The 21,510-nt window shown below is 52.8% G+C and overlaps 8 protein-coding genes across 8 annotated transcripts; 2 read left to right on the forward strand and 6 right to left on the reverse strand.

The window, feature by feature from the left end:
• Positions 1-367: 367 nt before the first annotated feature.
• On the reverse strand, positions 368-2,048 carry PG994_010145 (uncharacterized protein; the record flags this gene model as incomplete). Its single annotated transcript, XM_066861554.1, is given in 6 exon segments — positions 368-665; positions 753-906; positions 951-1,017; positions 1,029-1,241; positions 1,306-1,842; positions 1,929-2,048. 6 exon segments carry the CDS (start codon positions 2,046-2,048, stop codon positions 368-370), a joined length of 1,389 nt encoding a protein of 462 aa, XP_066710664.1.
• Positions 2,049-3,019: 971 nt separating this feature from the next.
• On the forward strand, positions 3,020-3,452 carry PG994_010146 (NADH-ubiquinone oxidoreductase B12 subunit family-domain-containing protein; the record flags this gene model as incomplete). The annotated part of the gene is made up of 3 exons (XM_066861555.1): positions 3,020-3,033; positions 3,111-3,215; positions 3,284-3,452. 3 exons carry the CDS (start codon positions 3,020-3,022, stop codon positions 3,450-3,452), a joined length of 288 nt encoding a protein of 95 aa, XP_066710665.1.
• A 1,104-nt stretch (positions 3,453-4,556) lies between these two features.
• Positions 4,557-5,336, reverse strand: PG994_010147 (uncharacterized protein; the record flags this gene model as incomplete). The annotated part of the gene is made up of 1 exon (XM_066861556.1): positions 4,557-5,336. The coding sequence occupies one exon, from the start codon at positions 5,334-5,336 to the stop codon at positions 4,557-4,559; it is 780 nt and encodes a 259-aa protein (XP_066710666.1).
• Positions 5,337-5,458: 122 nt separating this feature from the next.
• On the reverse strand, positions 5,459-6,046 carry PG994_010148 (uncharacterized protein; the record flags this gene model as incomplete). The annotated part of the gene is made up of 1 exon (XM_066861557.1): positions 5,459-6,046. One exon carries the CDS (start codon positions 6,044-6,046, stop codon positions 5,459-5,461), a length of 588 nt encoding a protein of 195 aa, XP_066710667.1.
• A 2,931-nt stretch (positions 6,047-8,977) lies between these two features.
• PG994_010149 (uncharacterized protein) lies at positions 8,978-10,009 on the reverse strand (the record flags this gene model as incomplete). The annotated part of the gene is made up of 5 exons (XM_066861558.1): positions 8,978-9,334; positions 9,378-9,507; positions 9,573-9,659; positions 9,777-9,848; positions 9,975-10,009. The coding sequence occupies 5 exons, from the start codon at positions 10,007-10,009 to the stop codon at positions 8,978-8,980; spliced, it is 681 nt and encodes a 226-aa protein (XP_066710668.1).
• Positions 10,010-11,297: 1,288 nt separating this feature from the next.
• Positions 11,298-13,104, reverse strand: PG994_010150 (uncharacterized protein; the record flags this gene model as incomplete). Its single annotated transcript, XM_066861559.1, has 5 exons — positions 11,298-11,546; positions 11,599-11,775; positions 11,829-12,231; positions 12,360-12,946; positions 13,102-13,104. The coding sequence occupies 5 exons, from the start codon at positions 13,102-13,104 to the stop codon at positions 11,298-11,300; spliced, it is 1,419 nt and encodes a 472-aa protein (XP_066710669.1).
• Positions 13,105-15,027: 1,923 nt separating this feature from the next.
• PG994_010151 (sumo activating enzyme) lies at positions 15,028-16,636 on the forward strand (the record flags this gene model as incomplete). The annotated part of the gene is made up of 3 exons (XM_066861560.1): positions 15,028-15,421; positions 15,484-15,549; positions 15,603-16,636. The coding sequence occupies 3 exons, from the start codon at positions 15,028-15,030 to the stop codon at positions 16,634-16,636; spliced, it is 1,494 nt and encodes a 497-aa protein (XP_066710670.1).
• A 1,612-nt stretch (positions 16,637-18,248) lies between these two features.
• On the reverse strand, positions 18,249-21,398 carry PG994_010152 (uncharacterized protein; the record flags this gene model as incomplete). The annotated part of the gene is made up of 4 exons (XM_066861561.1): positions 18,249-20,672; positions 20,731-20,826; positions 20,906-21,051; positions 21,086-21,398. The coding sequence occupies 4 exons, from the start codon at positions 21,396-21,398 to the stop codon at positions 18,249-18,251; spliced, it is 2,979 nt and encodes a 992-aa protein (XP_066710671.1).
• Between the last annotated feature and the right edge of the window lie 112 nt (positions 21,399-21,510).

Raw genomic sequence — 21,510 nt, forward strand, 5'->3', positions numbered from 1 at the left:
CAGGTCTTCCAATGTACTCCCTCCTAAAACACATATCCGCTTTAGGTCACGCCCAAGCTCATCATCATCTATTAATGCCGTGTTAGGGACCAGCCGCTTGCCCATGAGTATCTCCACCACCATTTTGGTCCGCCCCGGTTGATTTATCCCCTCTTCGGGACCTGCCTGTCTCAGCAAGCACAAGCAGCCCAAGGTCACCCCGGTTTTTTCTACACACGGGAGCCCTTTATTACGTTTGAAGGGCCGTCTAAAGTTGGTTTCCGTGTTTCTGGATGTGTTCATCACTTTAAGCGTTCGGTCCCCGACAATTTTGCCAAAGAAACCGTAATCATAAAGTCATACGTGCGTATATAGTCATGTCCAGGATTTACTGTGTCGGGAAGACCGCCTTGCCAGCAGCACGGGCCGCGGCGAGGGCGCCAGACAGGCCGAACTGGGAGGCCCAGCCGTTGATGCGGTGGTTGGCGTTCAAGTTCTTAACCACAACAATCTGGAAGCAGGTAGCACTGCCCTGGCGCGAGGCGATGACGGACCAAGCCAGGAAGAGCTCCCAAATGCGGTACCAGCGCTGGCCGTACTTGGCGTTGACAGTCTCCTTGTTGCCGAGCCAGTTGCGGTACCAGCGCCAGAGAGTACCCGAGTAGTGCACACCGACGGTGTCGACGCTGGAAAAGTAGTTAGCAAATAGTGAAAATTGTCATGAGCCCGTGGAGCTTACCTCTTTGATTTCCCATCCAGCGCTTTCGAGGCACCCGACGTAGTTAGCGAGCGGGGTAGAGGCGTCAGCACCGGGGAAGATGTATTTGTTCAAGAAAAGACCCCAGACGAAGTCCTCGTATTGCCAAGCCTTGCGCAGACCAGACAGCTGGACGTACATGGCACCGTCATCCTCGAGCATATCATACACTGGCGGAAGAAAGTCGTAAGTCGGCGAATACCAACATGCTCACCCATCTCAATCTGGGAGATCTTATTGAACTTGCGATCCGGGATATCACGGTAATCCATGCACAGAAGCTGGCTTTGACTCTGGGAATACCGGCGCGGCGCAGACCATCGTTGCCCCAAGCGGCCTGGTTACGGGCAAGAGTGACACCTGTAACGTGGGCGCCGTAGTTGACACTGGCGAACCGAGCGAGAGTGCCCCAACCGCAGCCGATGTCCAACATGGACTCGCCTTCCTTCAGAGCAAGCTTCTCGCAGACAATGGCCATCTTGTTATCTTGCATCTCCTCGAGAGTCTCCTCGCGGGTGAGGTCGGAGAAGATACCGGAGGTGTAGACCATACGGGGACCGAGGAAGTACCGAGTAGTGGTCATTGCCGCGGTCATAGTTGGGACGGATCTGCTCCTCATCCTGCTGGCGCGAGTGGAAGAGCACATCAGGGGCGAACTCGAAGAAGATGAAGTGGAAAAGAGCCCAGGTGAAGGCGAAGTTGCACCAATCATGGCGGTACTCCATGGCCTCGAGGCAGTCGCCGTTGAAGTCGACGTCACCATCGAAGTACATCTCGTAGAAGGTCTTCATGGGGATCTTGTTGTGGCCCCTCCATCGCAGGCGGTCTTCGTCCTTCTTGAAAGTAATGTAGTACTCGACGGGCCGGCCGGGGAGCTTCACCTTGTCGTTGATGCGAGGAGAGAACCGGGAGGTCACGGTCCAGTAGCCGATCAGGAGCGGGACGGCCAGAACGATGATGAAGAAGATGGTTGTCTTGAGGCCGCCCCCGAGGCTGCGGGCGAAGAAGGCCGGGACACCCAGAATCAGCGCCCCGAGGGCGTAGTTTGAGAAAGACTCATTGCCGGGACCCTCTGCGGGCAGAGGAGGGTTGTGGATGGCGGGGAACTGCGGCAGGGCGTTAGGTTCGTCGATATCGTAGTCATTCCACGTCAATTGACCCAGGCAGGTACGGTGGAGGGGATGGTACATACCTTGGTGGTTGCGACGCCACAGTCCTCGCCGGTTGCAAATTTGGCGGGCGGTTGGGGAGGGGTTGCGATGAAGTTGATATCGCCCTCGAGCTCCTCGCCCTGGCGTTTCTCGGTAGCCATGATATCGGGTTGTTGTTGGGGAATCAGCACGGAATCAGCTCACAGCGTTCGGATGGGTGTGCTTTTTTCTTATCTGGGCGGAGGGGCGGTGAGTTTCTATATCGAACCACACCACGAGAGGTCCGTCACGGCAAGCACAATGGAACTGAGCTTGCAGATGTAGACAGCAGGACTTGAAAAGACCACCTGTTCACGCTAATTGGGCGGTATTAATACGATTCCCTACGTGGAGAAATAAAAAGGAGAGCGTGGGAGAGGCCAGACCAGACCGTCTATTTTCTTTCGTCAGTCTCCATGCCATGGCCCAAGTCTCTGAAAGTGACAAGGGCTTGTGGTATCTCTAGCTCCATAGGGTCCGACTAGCTCGCTGCTGTTGATGTACGTGTACGCAAAGTCCCGGGGATCCGCATAATACAGTGTCCCGTGCCATTGGCATACTGTCGGTATACTGTCGGTACCTGAGTCGAGACTAGCTTGCTCATGAGAGAAGACCTGATGGGTATTACAAAAATAAAAGTGATGCAAAAGACGTTTTGGGGATGTTTGACGTTTTCTTGTCTGCAATCTCCAAGTTTCTATTGAACTACGCTTCTAAAATCCAACATCAGATTTTGACTTGTTGGAGCTACACCACCTATCTGATCTGCAGTCTGCAGTTTGCTAGCCAGGTACGTGTAGGTACTGTGCGCATACCCAGCCTCTATCGGAAAGCGCAAAGCGCATAGGCCCGCGTCCCCGACATAAAAGCTCTTGTACCCAAGTACCTACCCGATGACTAAGAACGATAACCCAACCCAACTGCCTTGCCGACAGCCAATTGGCTCGAGGCTGATACACCGAACGTTTTGTGGCAAAGCGAGCTGAGCTTGGAGCAAGCATCAATTGATTGATTGAGAGGTGAAGCAAGAGAGAGAGCGACAGCCACCCGCAATAGCTTCATTGCAGCACGACACACAACACAACCCACCACCATGTATCCCACACGGTATGCCGAAACTCTGCCCTGTCTCAATTGCATTATTACGTCTGGGATCGAAAACTGACGGCTAATTCCAATTTCAGATTACTGCGAGCGCACCACGGAGAGAAGCCCAGCCTTACCGGCTTCGACGTCAGAAAGTACGCCCACTCGGCCGGACAGCCTCGTTACGACCCTTGGGAGCGAGCGTAAGTTTTTCGTCAGCACTTGCAAGTGATGATGGCTTGGGTGATTGACTTGACCGATTTCCTTGCAGTGAGGCGTGGCGATACACCGGCCAGTTCTCGCGATTCAACCGCTTCCGGGGCGCCTTCCCCGGCCTCGGCATCGCCACCGTCGCCTTTGCCGCTTACTGCGGATACGAGTACATGTTCCTGAACGACAGCCACCACGGCGATGCCGTGCACGGCGAAGAGCACCACTAAGAGGGAGGCAGCAACCCGAACAAGGAGGTGAGGTGATGGATGGGGGAACGGCGGCGAAGCATTGTACATATTTTGTTATACCTAAACATCAAGTAAAAGAGGGCAGCAACTGGGAAACAAGCCGCCAGTGACTACGGCAACTGGTTCAATTGACAAAACATACACTTTACTATCAGCTACCTTCATTGCCTATGAATGATGCTGCTTTGGGGGCCGATGAAGAAGCCCCTTAAACTTTTGCCTGATCCCCGGATGTTGTTTGGGCCCGGCGACCAAGCCAAGTTGGCTGGAATCTGGACCGTCTTTCGGACCTAGGAGCTTCTTACTCATGGGGTAATATGCGGTAACCAAGGCGTGACTGTATGGATTGTGCAAAGTTTGGGGACGTATAAGAACTTAGGCCTTACCATAGATAGTGGCCTCCTTGCTCACTAACCGTTGACCCTGTCCCATTCTCTCAGATTCTTTCTCGTCTCGTTCATGCCATAGCGTAGGGATCTATGCTTGTGGGAGTTTTCTAGAAAAGGAGATGAGCTCAGTGACCAAAGAGTCTCAAGAGAAAGCACTGGCAGCTTCAGATGCAGCGTATCACCCGCTTCAGACAAACTACACACGCCTCTGGGCACATCCAAAGTCGGGTTGAACAATGGTCATCCATTGAGATAAGGCGCATTGCAATATAGAAGTACGCTCAATGATGCTCGTAGATGACCATTCAAAGGCAGCCCGGGATATTTACTGATATCACAACATCATTAACTGCTCGACCGTTGTACACATGCAGGCGACAGACAGCTTGGCGCTTGGCTACACTACCAAGATAGCGGCGAGGGAGCAATAATGAAGAATGTTGTTCCTAGGTAATTTTATATCCAATTGTGTACCTAGGTATTTATCGGTGCTTGTCAACACCAAAAATCTAATCCGTGAGATTTAACTCAACGGTCTCATAGAAGGATAAATAAATAAAAACAGATGAAAGCAAAATCAAATGCAAAAGCCATGCCCTATATGTCCAACTGATTGATGCCTGCGCCAATGCAAAAGGGAAAAAGCCCCCGTATATAACAATGCATCTCCCGTACCTAAGAAGGGCACACACATCTAGGGCCGAACTCCAATGCCGCTGACCATATCTAGCGCACCTTCGACAGCAACCTCGAGCTGCGCCAACCTGTGCTTCAGATCCTTGTTCTCGTCCCGCAGCAGGCTGACGGTATCCCACGCCATGCTGGAGTCCCGGCCGCTGCAGTTCTTGCACCCCGCGTCGGCCGATCCCGTGTTGGCGCCGCCGTCGCCGGATATGCCCTTCATGAGCTTCTGGAATGTCGACATCTCCTTGCCGAACTTGGGCTTGGGCGGCAGCCCCAAGTTGTTGTTGTTATTGCTAGCGGCAGCGGCGGCTTTGCCTTGTTGCTGAGGGCTGGTCACGGCGGATACATCGGCCACGCTCTCCGTGGCGCTCGTCAGGATCGTGGGACTACGGCTGCGCGAGAACACGCTGTCGTTCTCGGCGCTCTCCTCGTCCGTGTCGCCGAAGCTGACCTCGGACTTGAGCGTGCCCGCGCTCGCCCGCCACTTGTTGCGCTGCTCGTCCTCGCCCACCTCGAGGTCCTCGCTGGAGATGGACCGCTCCGCCATGATCTTCTCGTGGGCCATGCGCATGAATCGCTCCTCTTGACGGGCCTCCCGCTCGGTCTTCAGCTCGTTCATCAGCTGCTTCAGGGCCTGCTCCTGCTCCTGGGCCTGGTTGGCCATGTGTTCCAGCTGCACCTTCAGGTTCACAACCCGCATTCTGGTCTCCTCGGCCTCCTCCTTCTCCGCCGACCGCTCAGCCTGTATCTCGTGCAAAGCAGTGGTTCGCTGGCGCAGGCCGTCTTGCATCTTGAGCAAGAGGCCAGTCGCGTTGGCTTGCAAGTCTTGTAGGCCGCCGGGAAAACGCCTCACCGCCTGGCGACCCGGCAGGGTACAGAGCCGCCTCCACGTTCATGTTGAGCAGTTCGTCGTCAATTTGGGGAGGCGTAGGCGATGGCCCACTGCTCAAGCGGTTGGTACAAAGAGGAAAAGAATCCGAAGCGCGACTGCGTGCTAGGAGCTGGAGACACGCTTTTAGGCGCTGTGCTCATCGGCGACAACCCCTGGCGCGATCTTGGTGTGAGGTCGGTGTCGGGCGTGAGGGTCACCTCGGGAGGCGGTGTCGAGTTACCGTCGGGCGAGCCTACAAGTTTTTCGGACGCGTTCTCTGGTCTGCGCGCAGGCCTTCCGTCGCCGGTGTACCCCATGTCTGATGACTGTCTGATATGACCTCGCGGTGGTGGCGAATGTGCCCGGTGGCTGATTCGGAGCGGGGACAGAGAAGGGGCGGTCTGTTGTCGGCGGTGTTGATGATGTGAAGAGAAAATAGAGGCGTCAACCGATGGCCTCGACGCTCTTCTAGTCGGTTGCGGTGTTTTGTTGTTATCGGGATAGGCGAAGGTCAAAGTCGGCTCTTGGGATTCCACCTCTGGTCCAACTCTGTCATTCGTGTAGGGAGGGTCTGTTTCCGCGTTTCCTCCCGGCCCTGGGGCCTGGGAGCGTGGGTCGATTCTTAGCATTGGTTTTATTAATCCTGTCCAGGGGGCACGGCGGTTGTGGGTTGTGGGCACTCGAGATGTGCAAAGACTCGTAAGTTGGTGCCGCTGGGAGTAAAAGCAGGGACCAAGTGTAAGGATGTCGACGGATCCAGTGCTTCAAATACACCCAACGATTTCCCAAAGCTGGTCGTTGATGAAAAGATCTCGGGCTTTTACTCGCTAACGGTTAAAAGCCAGCAGCGTCTATCCTGGTGGAAACTTGTTGATCGCCTTCCACCGCTTTTGGGTTTCTCTTGGTTGTTGGGTCTGAGACGAGTTGCTTGCTTGGTGCAGCAGCTCGAGATCGAAAACGGGCTAGGCTAGGCTTGACCCCTGCGACAAGGGACGAGGTAGTGCCGAGGTCTCTGCTAATCTTTTGGGTCGGGGGGTTTATTGGGTTGTGATTACTCCGTTCTCGATTCTGGAGTCTGGTGGTGTTTGGCGAGATGAGCAGCGAAGCCGTTGTGTGATTTGATCAGGTTGCGGCCTGGGCGACTGGATATACCGGTGGGCTTTTGGAGTTTTGCATGAAGAGACAGCTGAAGGAGACAAGAACAACAAGGTTGTTTTGTTTTATTAGTACAACAGCTTTCTACTTGCTGCCCTTCTTGCAGCGTGTGCAGCTTGGGTGCCCCGGGTGACAAGGGTAGTGCCGGGTCCCCTTCCCACAAGCTGATCGCTGCAGCTAATCACCGTCTACTGTCCCTTCCCAAGGCGGGGTCTCGCCGCCGCTGCGTGGTGGTGCAGCAAAAAACAGGAAGGCGGGCGGCGGGCGGGCGGTCTGAGCTACTGCAGCGTGCTAAGCAGGGATGCAGCTGTTCAGCTTGCTTGTTTGACTTTCGCAACTGGCTGGCTGTCGAGAATGGCAATTAATAAGGTGTGCCGAAAACTGACTGTTAGATCGTGGCGTAGACGAGAAGAGGATAAGAGGAGAAGAAGAAGCAGAGAAGGGAGTATTAGAGATTAGTGAAGCCAACCACCAATACCCATCTAACAAGGGCGCGCAGTAGCGGTACAGATCAACAACTCTTATTAAGACACTAGATCATGCCTAAACATCATCGCCATGGAAAAGTAGATCAAGATCAAGCCAGAAGGGCTGGCTGGCTGGCTGGGTGCCGGCCCTCTTGACTATTTCTAGCACCCTTCCTTGGGCGATGACGCTGCTCTGTCTGGCCTCATGGCAAGAAGAGACGGTTTTTTCAAGGCGAACTCCCAAAAATGGGAGGGTTGGGTTCTCTTGCATGATCGAATCCAAGTACTAAGGTTGCAGTGGATCAACACACAATCCAATCGATGGCTGAACGACCAAGGAAAGAAGACGGTCCCTGATTGAAGGTTAAATACTGGAACAACTGCTACACCACCTTCATCTATTGGCGACGACTTAGCAGATAGGATTCGCGATTCGCGATTGCAGCAATCCAGGCACATCTGGACAGAGGGGTCGCATTCCAAGTGGCTGGGTCGAATGCACTAATCATCCCATTGCCGGTCGAGAGTTCTGGCCAACTCGAGTCTGTTTAAAGAGCTTGCATGTTTGATATTTTGTATCGTACATATTGAATATGTATAGAGTAACATACAACCCTTCAGGCTGGTCGGATAACAGGAACAGGCATCACGACATGAGAATTCAGCATGCAGTAGATTCTGAGTCGGAAACCACTCCAGTCTACAAGTCCATGCTATTCTACTCTGTACGTTGCTCAAGTACTACAGCATTTACGGTGAGCTGCGTCGTCAGCGCTCGCCCTGCCTTATACAGCAATGCCGCCCCATAACTTTGAGAGGACTGCGATTATGCGATAATACCCCCATTGATCGTTAATTATGAGGTCACAGCCAAAGTGACGTCGTGTTACCCTAACTAAAAACTTCAGGGGATTAAACTATTGCTCAGCAACGAACCACCGACTTTGCAACCAAGAAACAAACAATCCGGGCTAATCACAACAGCGCTTTTCCAGTTTCTGCCACTGACTTCTTCTGAACGCTATATGGCTCTGAGACCTGCAGCGATGAGACAGCGCTTTTTATTTGGCATGCGTTTTATGTATCGAGATACAGTCTTTCTGCATGTGTGGGGCGGGGCATTAATACAAGTCCATGTGCCATTTGCTAGACGTTGGGTGTTCTGCTTTGGTTCAATCAGTCCAATATTTCAACGCTTCCTCGGTCCGAGAAGACAGGTTTGATTACTCCAGCATTTATTGAGCTAGTGATCACTCACATGAGCTCACATCCAGAGTCATCTCTGTTCGGGGTGGGAATAGAATATTGACTTTACCGTACATATCTACACAAAAACTGTAGCAGCTACCAATTAGTTGTAGTGGTTAGACTCAAAGGCCTCTGTTGTCTGTGGATGGCCATGTATCACGTACAAGTTTTGGGGGGTAACTACAGCCAAGCGGCCATGAACCCCGGACCACCCTCTGCTTCTGTAAGGGGTCGAATTTCCCAGCCCATCATGGCCATGGTTAGATCTGATCATAATAGAACAAAGATAACAGCACACTGACACGGTCGTCATTTTGCCCTCGCAGTGTTAATTCCGGCCTCGCTAGGTAATAATATACTCATATCCGAAACAGGCCAGCGAGCGTGGGCACCAGTATGCCCGAGAACCTGAAGGCCATAAAGGGAAGCTTGGTTACTTGATTATTCGATGTCCAAGTTGAAGCAGCCACAATTGTACTATTGACAACGACTGTTGTCCTCCAGAGACCCTATCAGCATTAATGTCATCTCGACTTGTTAGTATCATGAACCCTATCTCATGTCAAGGTGACCGGCACTGGGGTAACATTTTCTTGATAATTTCATATCATTTGGCGGATGTAGTAGTGATACTGAATTTCCATATCTATCTACCACCCGACTTCCGTCCTCCAGCTTAGTAGAAGCTCTCTACCATGGTGTCCTTATTGTTGGAGATGTTGCCGGGGCAGCACCCTCACCGAGTCGGAATACGCTCTCGATAACGCTCAACTCGGTAGCCGTGGTGTCCAGACCCGTCACGGCCATCCAGTCGTTGACGACCATGCCGGCACCCACCACGTTGCTTCCACGGTTCACACTTCCGGCCACCAGCGGCACCTGCAGCAGACTGCTCAGCTCGTCCTGGTCTTGTATGCTGGTTCTGGGGTGGACGAGACCGCCCTGATTGCTGAGGGACATGTAGGAGCCAACAAGCACGTTGTCGGCGATGGTCTGACGGAACACCTCGACGCCCAGTACGTCGGCTATGATCTCCTCGGTCTCGCGCTCCAGATCCGGGGTGGATGAGGGCGATGTGGTCGTTGGTCACAATAACATTGCCAAGGGCCGATAGACGCTCCTCGATACGCTGAATACGGATCTCATCTGGCAGAGAGTTCCGCAAATGTTGCAGTTCTTGATCGGTTGTAGATGTGGGCACAAGGAGACCTTTGCGGTTTCTGTACAGTATAACGTTAGCAAGTGCAGCGCAACAGGCCCGAGCGGGTTTCCGATAGATATATACCCAGCTGTTAATCTGCCGATTATGCGCGTACCGGCAATGGTGGTACGGCAGATAGGAATAACATCTTGAAGTTCCGCTTCAAAGACACTGGAATCAAGTCAGCCTCATGTTCTTCCAAGCTATAGCGGGGTATTTCGCACGCCACCCACCGCCCGCGGCGGTATGGAGGGGCGATACGACAAGGCGAAAAGGTGGATTGCTTACCTGTAGAAGTTTTCGCTTGCGCCGACTGCCGTCAGGGCATACGAGTTTGTCAGAGTCGCGAAGACACCGACCCTACAGTCACGATAATGTCAGTTACGGGTCGCCGCAAAGCTCTTTCGCAAATTCCTAATCAAGGGTCCAGTCCAGCGCCATGGTGGGATGTGAGATAGCGATGGTGGGGCAATTTGGGTTGCTTACTCGTTGGAGTTCTCGAATTGAGCTCGTACCGCCATGATGTGACTGGAATGAGAGCGACTGGTCTTGAATGCAGGCGGGTTGAGGGTAGTTGGTCGGTAGATAGATCGTATATGATCGATCTTCTTATATCCAAGCAGCTGCTCAAAGAAGTTACAGAAAGCAGGTGGGTATCAAAGTGGGTGTTCGTGATGTAGATGGTTTGCTCCCTGCTTCGTCTTTGAAGGGAATTCTTAAAGTCTTTATTGACAGTGACAGGTGCAAATTGTGTGAAAGTGGGGCCCAACTGCTATGCCCGTCTGCCGTACTACCAGCCTGGAACTCTGTACCTGCTTGCTAATCCCGGTATACTCTTGCGATGACTCAATGGCTCATAATGAGCTGTGGATTTGGCATCGCCACTCCTGTTGTGACTCTTCTTATCTACCGCCCTTGTGGCTTGTAGATAATATCCATGGATGATACACAAGCAAGTATCTAGGCTTTGGCTATTGTAGGAGAAGACTTCGGATTGTACCAACGCGTGGAGCAGCCATCATGTACTGCCCGCAAGCCCGACTGCTACTGCCTGTTAGGTTAGCAGGCACGATCCTGATTGGACACTGCCCACGTCCTTGGCGATGTCATTATGGTTCATAATGGTCGTGTGACTAACCGGCCCAGCATGCAGCCAACCACAGATTTGAGATGGCATAGCCGTATAGCCAGTTATTATTACATTGGCCGTATTCTCAGTGCGTATGCGACAGTAGCTATGACACCTTCCAACTGGTTGCAAGGTGCATACTCGGAGTAATCAGTTACACTAGGATTCAATATTGGGACGTTGAATGTTATGCTTAAAGCGGAAGATATTGAAATCAGCGACGCTACCAATCGTACGGGGTATCTCTTGAATGCACGAAATGGGGTATATTCCCTTCAATCCCATATGGCCCGTCTCTCGAAAGCCTTGTGCACCATCTTCTCTTCAAAGTACATAGCAAACATCCCGGAACGCCTTGATGCAAGTCCATTCCATGCCATGATTGCCCCAACACATGCGGAAAACAGACCCTATGCGCTTCGACCCATAACCAGTCTATTGTCATCAACGTTCACGCTTCATACAGCGCTCTCCCGGCTACCTCAGCTCAACGTTCGGGAAATATCTTGGTCCAGCAAATCCTTTGGCCACTACAGCCTGGATGTCGATATTGGCAGTCGGGTCCCGATGCGGACTCCACATTTTGAGTAGAATAAACCTGCCAGAAACAGGGGGATCGAACTTGATAGTGCATCTGGACTTGTCGCTGTCAATGGAGAATTGCGCATGTGGCGCCATCATCACGCCGCCCTCGGGCTGTTGCGACATCTCCCGTGACGGAGTGCTCGTATCAGATCCACTAAAGTACTTCGCTGTGTCCGCCGCGGTCGACGATAGATATCCGAGTTGCCGATGAGCCCAAAGTCATCGAGGTTTGCCCCATCGTCACTACTATCGCTCTCGAAAGGTAAGGGCCCGATCCTCGGTGTCCGCCAGTCTGCCCTAGCCAAATTGTCGTCGGCATCATCCTCGTCGTCACAATCTACTATCTACGCGAAAGGGCGGCGGTGTGATGGTGAATTCCGCTGGAAGTTGCGCGACCGGGTAGTCGTTATCTTCGTTGTCCAGTCGTCCCATGTCGTATAGACGCCGAGCGCGCCTTTGAGACCTGGTCATCGTACTCCCGTCCTCGTTGTGCCGAACTGAAAAGATGGGTGCCAGTGGTTGCGACTCACGCTCGCGCCGCGATGTGCTTCTTGGCGGCGGCATGTATTGGATCTGATATTGGCTGTTCGGGCCAGAAGCTCATCCTGATTCATTGATATGAATACCATACCCTCTTGGACCGGCGCGGTATAGTTAGATCGGGGTGCCCTGATGACCAGCTCCTTCAGTGTGAATGCAGTAGCGCCCTGGTGCCTGAGCACAATATTGCACCGTGGCCCTTTAGTGCAGTATACCGTGGGATCATTCTTCAGAATATTCTCGGCAGCGTAGCTCTGGCCATCATCCGAATAAATCCCCCCATCGCAGCTCACCATCTCCATGGTTAGCGTGCCGGGCTCGACCTGGCCGAACTTTCCGTACCTGAACCCCTTGAAACCAGTGGCCAATCGATCAGAGTCCAGTTTGCGTCTCTTGGCCCGGCGGCCTTCATCGGTAGATTCCAACGATTGCAAAGGGGGCGAGGGAACGAAAGCTCCGAGTAAGAATGTGATGGTGTATTCGTAAAATCTAATAATGCCCGTAGTTGCGTGCCTGGGTCTTCTTCGAATTGTCGTTGGGAGTATGCACTATCCAGCTGCGAGTGTCCACGTTCTGCTCGGTTAGCCCTAGGGCGACGAGGATTTTGCTGTTCAAACAATTGCATCAGGTCGGACTGCTCGTTAGAGTTGCTGCTGCTGTTGGTTGCGGGCTGGTTCGCAGCACCACTACGGTTCCTATCCGAAAACCGGTCAGAGCCCCGCGGCCATCGGCTGCTTCTTGCCAGGAGGGATGTCGATCCAGGTGCAGACATCATTGGGGGCGTCTGCTCGTGGTGAAGAGAACGCAGCGAGGGCAAGGAGGGCGTCCCCGAGTTTGTAGGCTGCTGCGGCTCTCTTGAATATCTGCGGCGGGGATCCGAGGCATTGTTATGCGCCTCGGAAGACATACTCGAGAGCGAGGGTGAGCGTAAAGGTACAGTAGAGGCCGTGGCCGAAGCAGAGGCAGAGGCAGAGGCTGAAGCCCAACGGTTCAGGTGGCTTCGAACAGAGTCCCTGCGTGCGCTTTGGACAAGGCCTGGTCGTCGGTGGGCGTTTGCGTGAAACCTCTCGATGGCTCGGAATAGCTCGCCTGAAGGGCTTATCTCGGCAGATGTTGAAGTTTGGTCATCGAGAATGGAGCGGATGATCTCATCAGCGGAGCGATATCTGCCAGTGTCAGATGTGCGCTCAGGTTGATTGTTCGACTAGTGCCGGGGGCATATTAGCATGGGATTCGAGAGGACGTGGACTGATTCGAACTATGTCATGGTCTTTCGAGATGACTGTTTCTGGAAGAACAGTCTACATGGGATGTTCCCGAGGTGTCATATTCTGATAGGTGGGACTTCATTGTACATACCATGAAGCGACAAAGGACGAATAGGCGTTTGCGTATTGGGGTCAGTAGGTGAACAAAAAGCCGCTTGTTGCAGGCAGGTTGACACCAGTGGCTAAATGTGTTGAGATCGTAGGTACTACTGGGTTAGAGCACTCGTTGTTTGGTTGACCGTCATACCAAGCATTCGAAATCAGGGCAGGAAACTTGAAAGAGTCTGGGAGGGCCAGGCCAGCGCCGCGGTTGAGGTTTGAGGATTGTAGAATCAATGTTCAAGGGAGTGAAACCTGCAGTCAGCGACTCAGACGCGGGCGGTAATCAATCATGGTTCAGGGAATGACCGAGTAGATGTTATGTGCGGGATCGGGATCAATCAAAAGGGAAGGTAGGTAGAAGGTTTGTGTGTGGTGTGCCTATCCGCTGCGCTCCTTGCCATTCTTAGCTAATGCTTCAGTTGGCCGCTTTGCCCTTTTTACGGGGGCGTTTATTAGTGTAACTAACCGCGGGGTCATGCCCGCCCGTACGTTAGATAGGTTCAATGCTTGGAATGATGTAAGGTTGGGTCGAACAAACAGCCGGTACGGTTTCGATGTAATTTCGGTTGATGATATGTTACATATACCTGAGTATTGGCGTGGATTTGTCATACGGTGAGGTCTGTTGAATCTATCAGAGCCATATGAACCACCTAGCTGTATCGTATCGATCAGAACCTGTCATGTATCCGTATGTGTGGGAAGCATCGTCATTTGTGGTGCAGGGCCCCCCATACAGAGTAATTGCCGTTTTCGGCTGCGTACATCCATTCCGCCATCGATCAGATGGATCCGGCTCGTACCATGTACTTTGCATATCTTCATCCACGTTTTCATCTGCGGCTCGTCCTAGAAGATGAAAAGGAAGTATGTTTTCTTTCCTCTTTCTAAACCAACAGATCCAAGGGTGTGTGGTGTACTGATCTAGCGTGGTGGAATCTTGGCCCTTTGATGTTGCTTGCAACGGGAATATTACAGAGAATCACTGTACCCGGCCTATCAGCCCACCTCGTCATGCTAGTTGCTGTAAATCCCGTACATCCATTGGAAGACGAGAACAATGAAACTTGCCAAAGGGGGTAAGTTTACATTGCATGGAATAGTTGCGGTACATAGCACCCATGATTACATGCTTTAATGATCGGTCAGGTACAATAAGTAAAACTACATGACTTGCCTGGGCCCTGAATAATGCTCTGTCTGTCTGCCCCGGGCTACTGAGGTCATCCAAGAGGATCAAATGGGATTCCGCAGTGCAGCGCAGTCAGTCCCCACTTTCTGCCAGTGCGTGCTTCAGCCTCACGCCAACTTACAGTGTCCCTGATGGTCAATCAATTCGGGTGCCGCTAAACCCCAAGAGACCTCCAAACTGACGCGCCGCTATGTGCTGGATTGTGATAGATCAAATCCAGTGACGATCAAGAGCCAGAGTGTACTGTACGTACAAAACCCGACACCTATCCTATCAGCATCTTTTTGCAGGCAACAAGGCTGCGAGGGCAAGTTCGACTGCCGAAACACCTTTACAACCCGACGCTTGGTCAATCACTCCGGACTGGATCAATTAAGAACAGGGTCCTTTGGATGCATCGAGTTCCCCTTCTCGAGCGCAGACTAGGCGCGTAGAACCTGACATCGATTCTGTTCTGCTTTTATTATTATTTCAGTAGCCTGATTGCGACCAACTCGAGTCTTATCACCAACTCAAGATATCTCAACATCGACATCTCTCATCACAAGACCGAGGATTTGGTTTCCGTTCTTAGTTGGAACCCTACCTTGCCATCACCGTAGCACCCTCAAAGCCCACGGTTGATTAATAAGTCTTCATCCTACACATTTGCGCCACCATCTCAACCACCTCAACCCATCACATCGTCTCTTTCCTTCAGTCGCGCCTCACATGACCACAAACATGGAAGGCCAACAACAACCCAGTGAGAACGACAAGCCGGCTCCTTCGGCTCCTCTGCCGGAGCGACCTGCCGAAAGCGCCACCGCGCCCGCTGCTGCTCCCGTTCCTGAACAGCCCGTTCCTGCACAGCACCCCGGAGATGCCAACGGAGTGGCTCACCACATGAACATGCCGCTCCCTCCTATGGACGGTCATAACCCCATGCTTCCTGACCAACACCATTCTGCCCAATTTACCCTTCCTCAACATCAGATACCCGACGGTAATGGAGTAGCCTTTCCTAACCCTGAAATGATGATAATGCCGGGTCAGCCGTTTCAATTTGCTGGCGTCCCTGCCCAGGACACCAACGGGAACGGTCTCGCACACGGTAATGATAAGGACATTACAGCTGGTAAGACCTCCGCCTCGTCCCATCTTGCGGGCTTGAGATCGTGTAACTAATATGTACCCCAGATGAGATTGCTCTCTATGATCGCCAAATTCGGCTCTGGGGAATGCAAGCGCAAAAGCGAATTCAAGGTGCAACCGTCCTGCTCATCACTATGAGAGCGCTTGCCAACGAGATTGCCAAGAATCTTGTGCTGCCGGAATCGGCTCACTCACCGTCATAGACGACCAGCTTGTCACCGAAGCCGACTTGGGTGCGCAGTTCTTCTTGACCAAGGAGCACATTGGCCAGAACCGGGCACAGGCAGCAAGTGAGAGCATCCGAAAGCTGAACCCTCGCGTACAAGTCTTTGCCGATGCCGAGAGCATCATGGCCAAGGGCGCGTCCTACTTCGCCACATTCGATATTATCATCGCCACTGATCTGAACCCCACCACCTTGGCCTTCATCAACACAGCCACCCGCCTTCATGGCCGTCAATTTTATGCTACGGGAACGCATGGGCTCTACGGCTACATCTTCAGCGACCTGATTGAGCACGACTATGTTCTGCAGCGCGACAAGGCCAATATCGCCACCAAGGTTGGCGCCGAGACACGCTCCCGGAGTGTCATCGACGTCAAGGAGAAGGAAGAAGGCGGCAAGAAAATCGAGATGGTCACAAAGCGCGAGCTGTACTCGACGTGGGACCTGGCATCGGAAACGAGCCTCTTGCCTGCCGACTACCGGGACTCTAAGCGTCGCCTGAGAACCGTGACGCCGGCCCTCTCGTGCCTACGCACTCTCTGGGGCTTCCAGTCCATACACAACCGTCTTCCTAGCCACAACCACCAGGATCTTGAATATTTCGTGAAGAAAGCGACTTCGACACACCAAAGCCTGGGTCTTCCGCCAGACACCCTCAAATCCGACTTCCTGCGCAAGTTCCTCGGCAATGTGGGCGGGGAGATTGCCCCGGTGACAGCTGTTCTGGGTGGTCAGCTTGCGCAAGATGTCATCAATGTGCTTGGCCAAAGCCAGCCGCCGATTCAGAACATGGTGATTTTTGATGGCGACACGATGCAGGCGCAAATGTACCCTATGCACCCTGAGGTGCCTCTGGGAAGGGCCCAACTTCAGCTGGATATGGGCATGCCTATGGGTGGCATGCCAGCAGTTCCTAATGCCGACCCCAACATGTACGGCCAATTCCCGGATATGACAAACACTCCCATCTGAGGGGTGCCTTGACGGTCAAGCTTGGAAACGATGGACCTGAAGAAAGTGGCCGCATTGGAAGGAGAGGTTACGTTGAGGGGTGATCTCGGGTGACTGGTTCGCCGAGCTGTTTTGTAATCTCTGAGATCTCTGCGAAACCCGCCGTGCCGATTTACTAGCTTGGGGCTGGCATAAGGGGGTTGATACTTTATTTTCTGATTCTGGTGAATAATACTCAAACGTGCTCGAGTTATGGGGCGTGTGTAATATCTGCGCTTTGGTTTTTCTTCCCTTTCCCCCAACCTTTCTTCCTTTGCATACATGACCTCCCATCTCTCGCCGATACACAATACATGAAGAGGAGAACGACGGGCACATATTGTACATTAGGTGATACCAAGGATTACTAGGCGAATAAGAGGAGATTCGGATTGCATACTCTAGCTTGATTTTGACTCTTCTGTGCTCTCATTGACCCCCTTCGTGATGTTGTATTTCGTGTTAGTTACCGTGCTTGGGGGAGCAGGTAGAGTGGATACGTAACTTTCCCATCTCAACCTTTCCCAACTCAACCCTATTCGTACTTCATGTTCCATTCACACTCAGCCGAGCTCGATTACTAGAATGGTGGTATGTTGAGGACATATACATACACGAAACTCTGGGTGTATTGCGTGTGATATAGAAGAGGGCGAGAGAGAGGCAAGTCAAGCTGTGGACGAATGGCGCAAAGCAATAAACAGATGGATACTTCGGTGCAGTGATTAAATATCTCTGTTGTATTATTACCACATCCTCGAGGATGCGTACAATACACTCTTCTTCCCCGGAGGAAGATGCTACTACGTAAACGAGACGGCAAGACCGATCGTCTAGCAAACCACATCTAAACCGCTCCCATGACCGGCTCAGCACTCCGGGCCAAGAAAACAAGCACACCACGCAAGCCCCCTTCATTGTTGGGAACCGCCATCACGACGAACAACCACCGACACTCAAGAACTTCACAGAACGAACTTTGTGAGCCCTTTAATAGGAAAATCAGTAAAACCACAGACACAATAAAGCAGTTGTTCCATTGCCTCTCCTCTCTCCGCCAATGATGATGATATCCGCCAACTCCTGGACACACAAGTTCCATGCAAAAAGAAAGGCAACACAGATCTATCCATCCGTTGTCCCCATGGTCCAAGCCCCCCTCAAGTGCCAGAAGCTAAGAACAGGGACGAAAGGATTAACAACAAAGGCACAAGGACGTTTTTACCAACAGTCCTGCGAAACGAAACGATAATAGCCTTGCCCTTCCTGCCAACAAGCCTGACGATGATGATGATGCGGTGTGTATATACCCTATGTACAATAAACCAATTTCTGGCTACGCTATGCTCCGTGCGGAGGGGGAAAAAAAGAGAACGAAAACAATGAACTAAATCAAACTAAGGGGTTATGCTCTCTCTCTCTCTCTCTCTCTCTGCTCCGTAGAGCAGTATATCTGATGAAAATGCCAGGGGAAATAGAACCAGAAATAAACGCCGCTGATGTGAATATGCAAATGTTCGCTGGGAGCATCAAATTGATGAACGACTGATGGGTGGGTAGGAGGATACGATGAGGGCGGTGGCGGTGACGGTCTCTATTTGGGAGACCCGGTGTCTTCTGCTGAACCTTCCTTCTTCATGGCCCGGTTTCGGCTCTTGGACACGTTGTTAACAGACCAGCCCCGGATCGTAGTTGGACCACTTCGCGGGGGAGGCTCATTTGCCGTGTAGTCCTTTATGGAGCCCTTAGGGTCATAATTGGAAAGGCGTAGTTCGGATCCTCCGTTCTGAACCCAAGGGCGGCTGTGGGCCATGGGCGCAGCAGCGATCTTACGATACTTGCCCGCGTTCTGGCCGTTAGACGACGAGCTAGAGTTACGTGGTCGACCGTTGGACGTGAGAGGAGGGGACCCGGAGGGTGGTATAGGCGGAGACGGCCCCATTGGCGCAAGCTGTGCATGACCAGGCAAGGGCGGTGACATGGCAGGGTAAGGGGCCAAGGCGGGAGGCTGAGGAGGGCCGTTGTACATCATGCCTGCACCAGGAGGGCCAGGGGCGAAGGGAGGCATTGGGGGTCCCGATTGAACACCCATAGGTATCATGGTATTAGGCTCATGTAGTGAGAAACTATGGTGAAAGGCTCGATGTGGCGCAGGAGGATAAAAGCTCCCAGTGTTCGTTTGCATCATGCCTCTCGGCGAGCCAAACTCTTGAGGCTGGGGTTGCGGTGCAGGACCAGGCTGAAGCACAGGAGGCCCAGCAGGTGCCAAAGCTGGGGGAGGCGGAACAGGCGGAGAGCCTGAACTCGGTTGTGCTTGCTGAACATCGAGAGAGGCATTTGATGTCACTCCACCAGTTATAGGCTTCTCCCTCTTTGCTGGTCGCAGAGGAGGAAGGACCGAACTTCCCCTTCCGGTACTTTGGCCAGTGAAGGGGTTGCGTGCAGCTGGTGTATGCGGTCGGGTCTCGGGGTTTTGAGGGGGAGCTGGGGCAATGGGTGCATATCCGGGCGTCGGGTTCAAAGCCGTCTGCAAGAACGCGTTCGACGATGGCGGCGGAGGCGCTTGACGGGGAGCAGCCCGAATTGGTGGTTCTATCAACGTTGTGCTCTCGCCACGGGGCATCTCCGGAGGACCTCGATAAAATTTGGGGGTCTCGGATACATCGGCTAGTAGCGATAGACCGAATGTATCGACAACAGATGGCATAGGCTGAGGAGCAGCGCCTGCAGCTCCGAAGACATCTCGTACGGCATCATAAGGTCTTGACGCCCGTTGGGTGGAAACAGCGACTTGAGGGCGTTCATCTCGTTCGAGGGCCATGGCCGCATCCAAAACGGTGCCAAAATTCCTAGATATGACAGCTTCGTCTTCAGCTGCGCGAGCTTCGGCCTCATGTGAAAGGAGGGCGATGTCGTGGTCTTGCTCGTCATCATAAGCTTCTGCTTCTTCCTCTGATTCGGTGAGGAGCCTCTCCTGGAGATCGCGCTCTTTCTCACGCATCTCGTCGGTTGCAATGTCATCCATGCCAATGCCTAGCTCTTCGCAGAAGGTTCCCAGCATACCAGCCATTTTGTTTTTGCGACCATCTGCCTCCAGTGCCTCGTCCATGAACATGGGTCGGACTGAACGGGCTGCGTGAAGAGTGCTACCATCCGGCGTGACCGCAACAATAGGCTTAACGCCATAGTCGTGCTCGCCGGGCGTCTCCGACTCGTTCACAGAGTCTGGTAAGAAGAAGCCATATTTGGGGTGCAGGCGGTGTTTCTTGACAATATCGGGATCCAGCTCATCGTCCTCGTAGTCAAGCACATTGTAATAGGCGATTGTCTGATCGAGGTGCCAGTTGCGCGAATTGGGCTTGTCAAGGAACTTGCCCCGTGATGCTTTCGTCGCCTTACGAGAAGAGTCGTTTGTGGAGTCGCGGAAGCCGATATCTTGATCCCCAAACTGAAATTGGCAGGGTATTATGAGCCGGTTGTTGGCTTTGGGTCCGCGCTTATGTAGTTTGCGAACGCCCCACGCGTCCGGATCTGATGCTCCTGTAGGCAAATCGGGCAAGTCTTTCTTATAGACTGGCTCGAAAGCGTATTCCGAGCCCTTGACCTCAGAAGCAGGCGACTGGCCTTCCTCGAGAGGAGTCGGGGACGGGGCGTTGGACTCAGCTTCGACCTCAAGTTCCGTTTCAGCCGACATCATACCGCCAATATGACGAGGCCGAGGAGTTGAGCCATCTTCTCCGTTGGCCTCTCGAAGTTGTCCGCTGCGAGTGCTGCTGCTGACATGCTTCTTGGGGTCCGGTTGACCATCAGGGACATCATCTGCCTTCCGCTTAGGGCCTGATCTAGGCTCTGGCTTCGGCTTCTTATGGATGGTACTCCTCATAGCAGATGCCTTGGTGTTTTCCGCTAGTAAGCTAGGATACGGTACCTCGACACCGTCTTTGAAGACCACATAGGGTCCCTGATCCTTTGCCACAGCATCTGGTTCCTCGACATACTCATATCGGAAATCAGGTACCTGGTAAGATGGTCAGGACACGAGATAAGGTTGGTGGGAGAAAAGAACTGGTACTCACATTAACTCCAGCACCTTCACGAAAGAGCTCCGATAGGATAGTAATGCGGTTGGCAACACCATCGAGTAGTTCATCGGTCACATAATCGAAACCATTCTGGAAATGTGTCAGAAGACCCGTCAAACAAAAAGCAGCCAAGTCTCAATAAATAGCTTTGCTGGTTAGTGCGACTAACCTGGTACTTGCGGTGGCTGATATCGTTATGTATCTCAAATTCAGTCTGGGCAAGCTTGATACGCTCCTGCATAACATCCTTAATGCTCTGGATTCGCGCGTCGAGCTGGTCCTGAAGTTGTTGTTTGATGACGTGGAACTCGGCGACTTCCTTGTGAGCGCCGGGGGTTGTCAATCATACGATTGATGTTGAGTTCAGCCAGCTTCTCCAGCGCGGGCTTGACGGCGCTGGCGACCTCAGAGTAGAGCTCTTTGAGTTCCTTTTGGCGCTCGTGGGCGGCCTGAACTCGGGTATCATCATAAGTCTTGTTGCGACCACGGCCTTTGCCACGGCCGCCGCCCCCACGGCCACGACCAGGTTTGCCGCGGCCTCTTCTAGAGATGGGTTTTGCAGCAGTGACGGCTGGGGTGGTGGTGGTTTTCTTGTTAGAGGCAGCCTTCCCTTTGGCCGGACTGGGAGCCGGGGAATCGGCAAGTTGAGCGTTGTCATCCATCATGTACTAACTCATGTGGGTGCGTGCCGATGGAGTGAGATTACAAATTTCGAGTGCAAGAATACGGAGTGGTTTGATGCATGTGGAGGGGGAAGTCCAAATTAGTTCTGGG

Source organism: Apiospora phragmitis (genome assembly GCF_038363925.1).
Source record: "Apiospora phragmitis strain CBS 135458 chromosome Unknown utg000010l:1.0-9815664.0:1.0-9183399.0, whole genome shotgun sequence".
Classification (NCBI taxonomy): domain Eukaryota; kingdom Fungi; phylum Ascomycota; class Sordariomycetes; order Amphisphaeriales; family Apiosporaceae; genus Apiospora; species Apiospora phragmitis.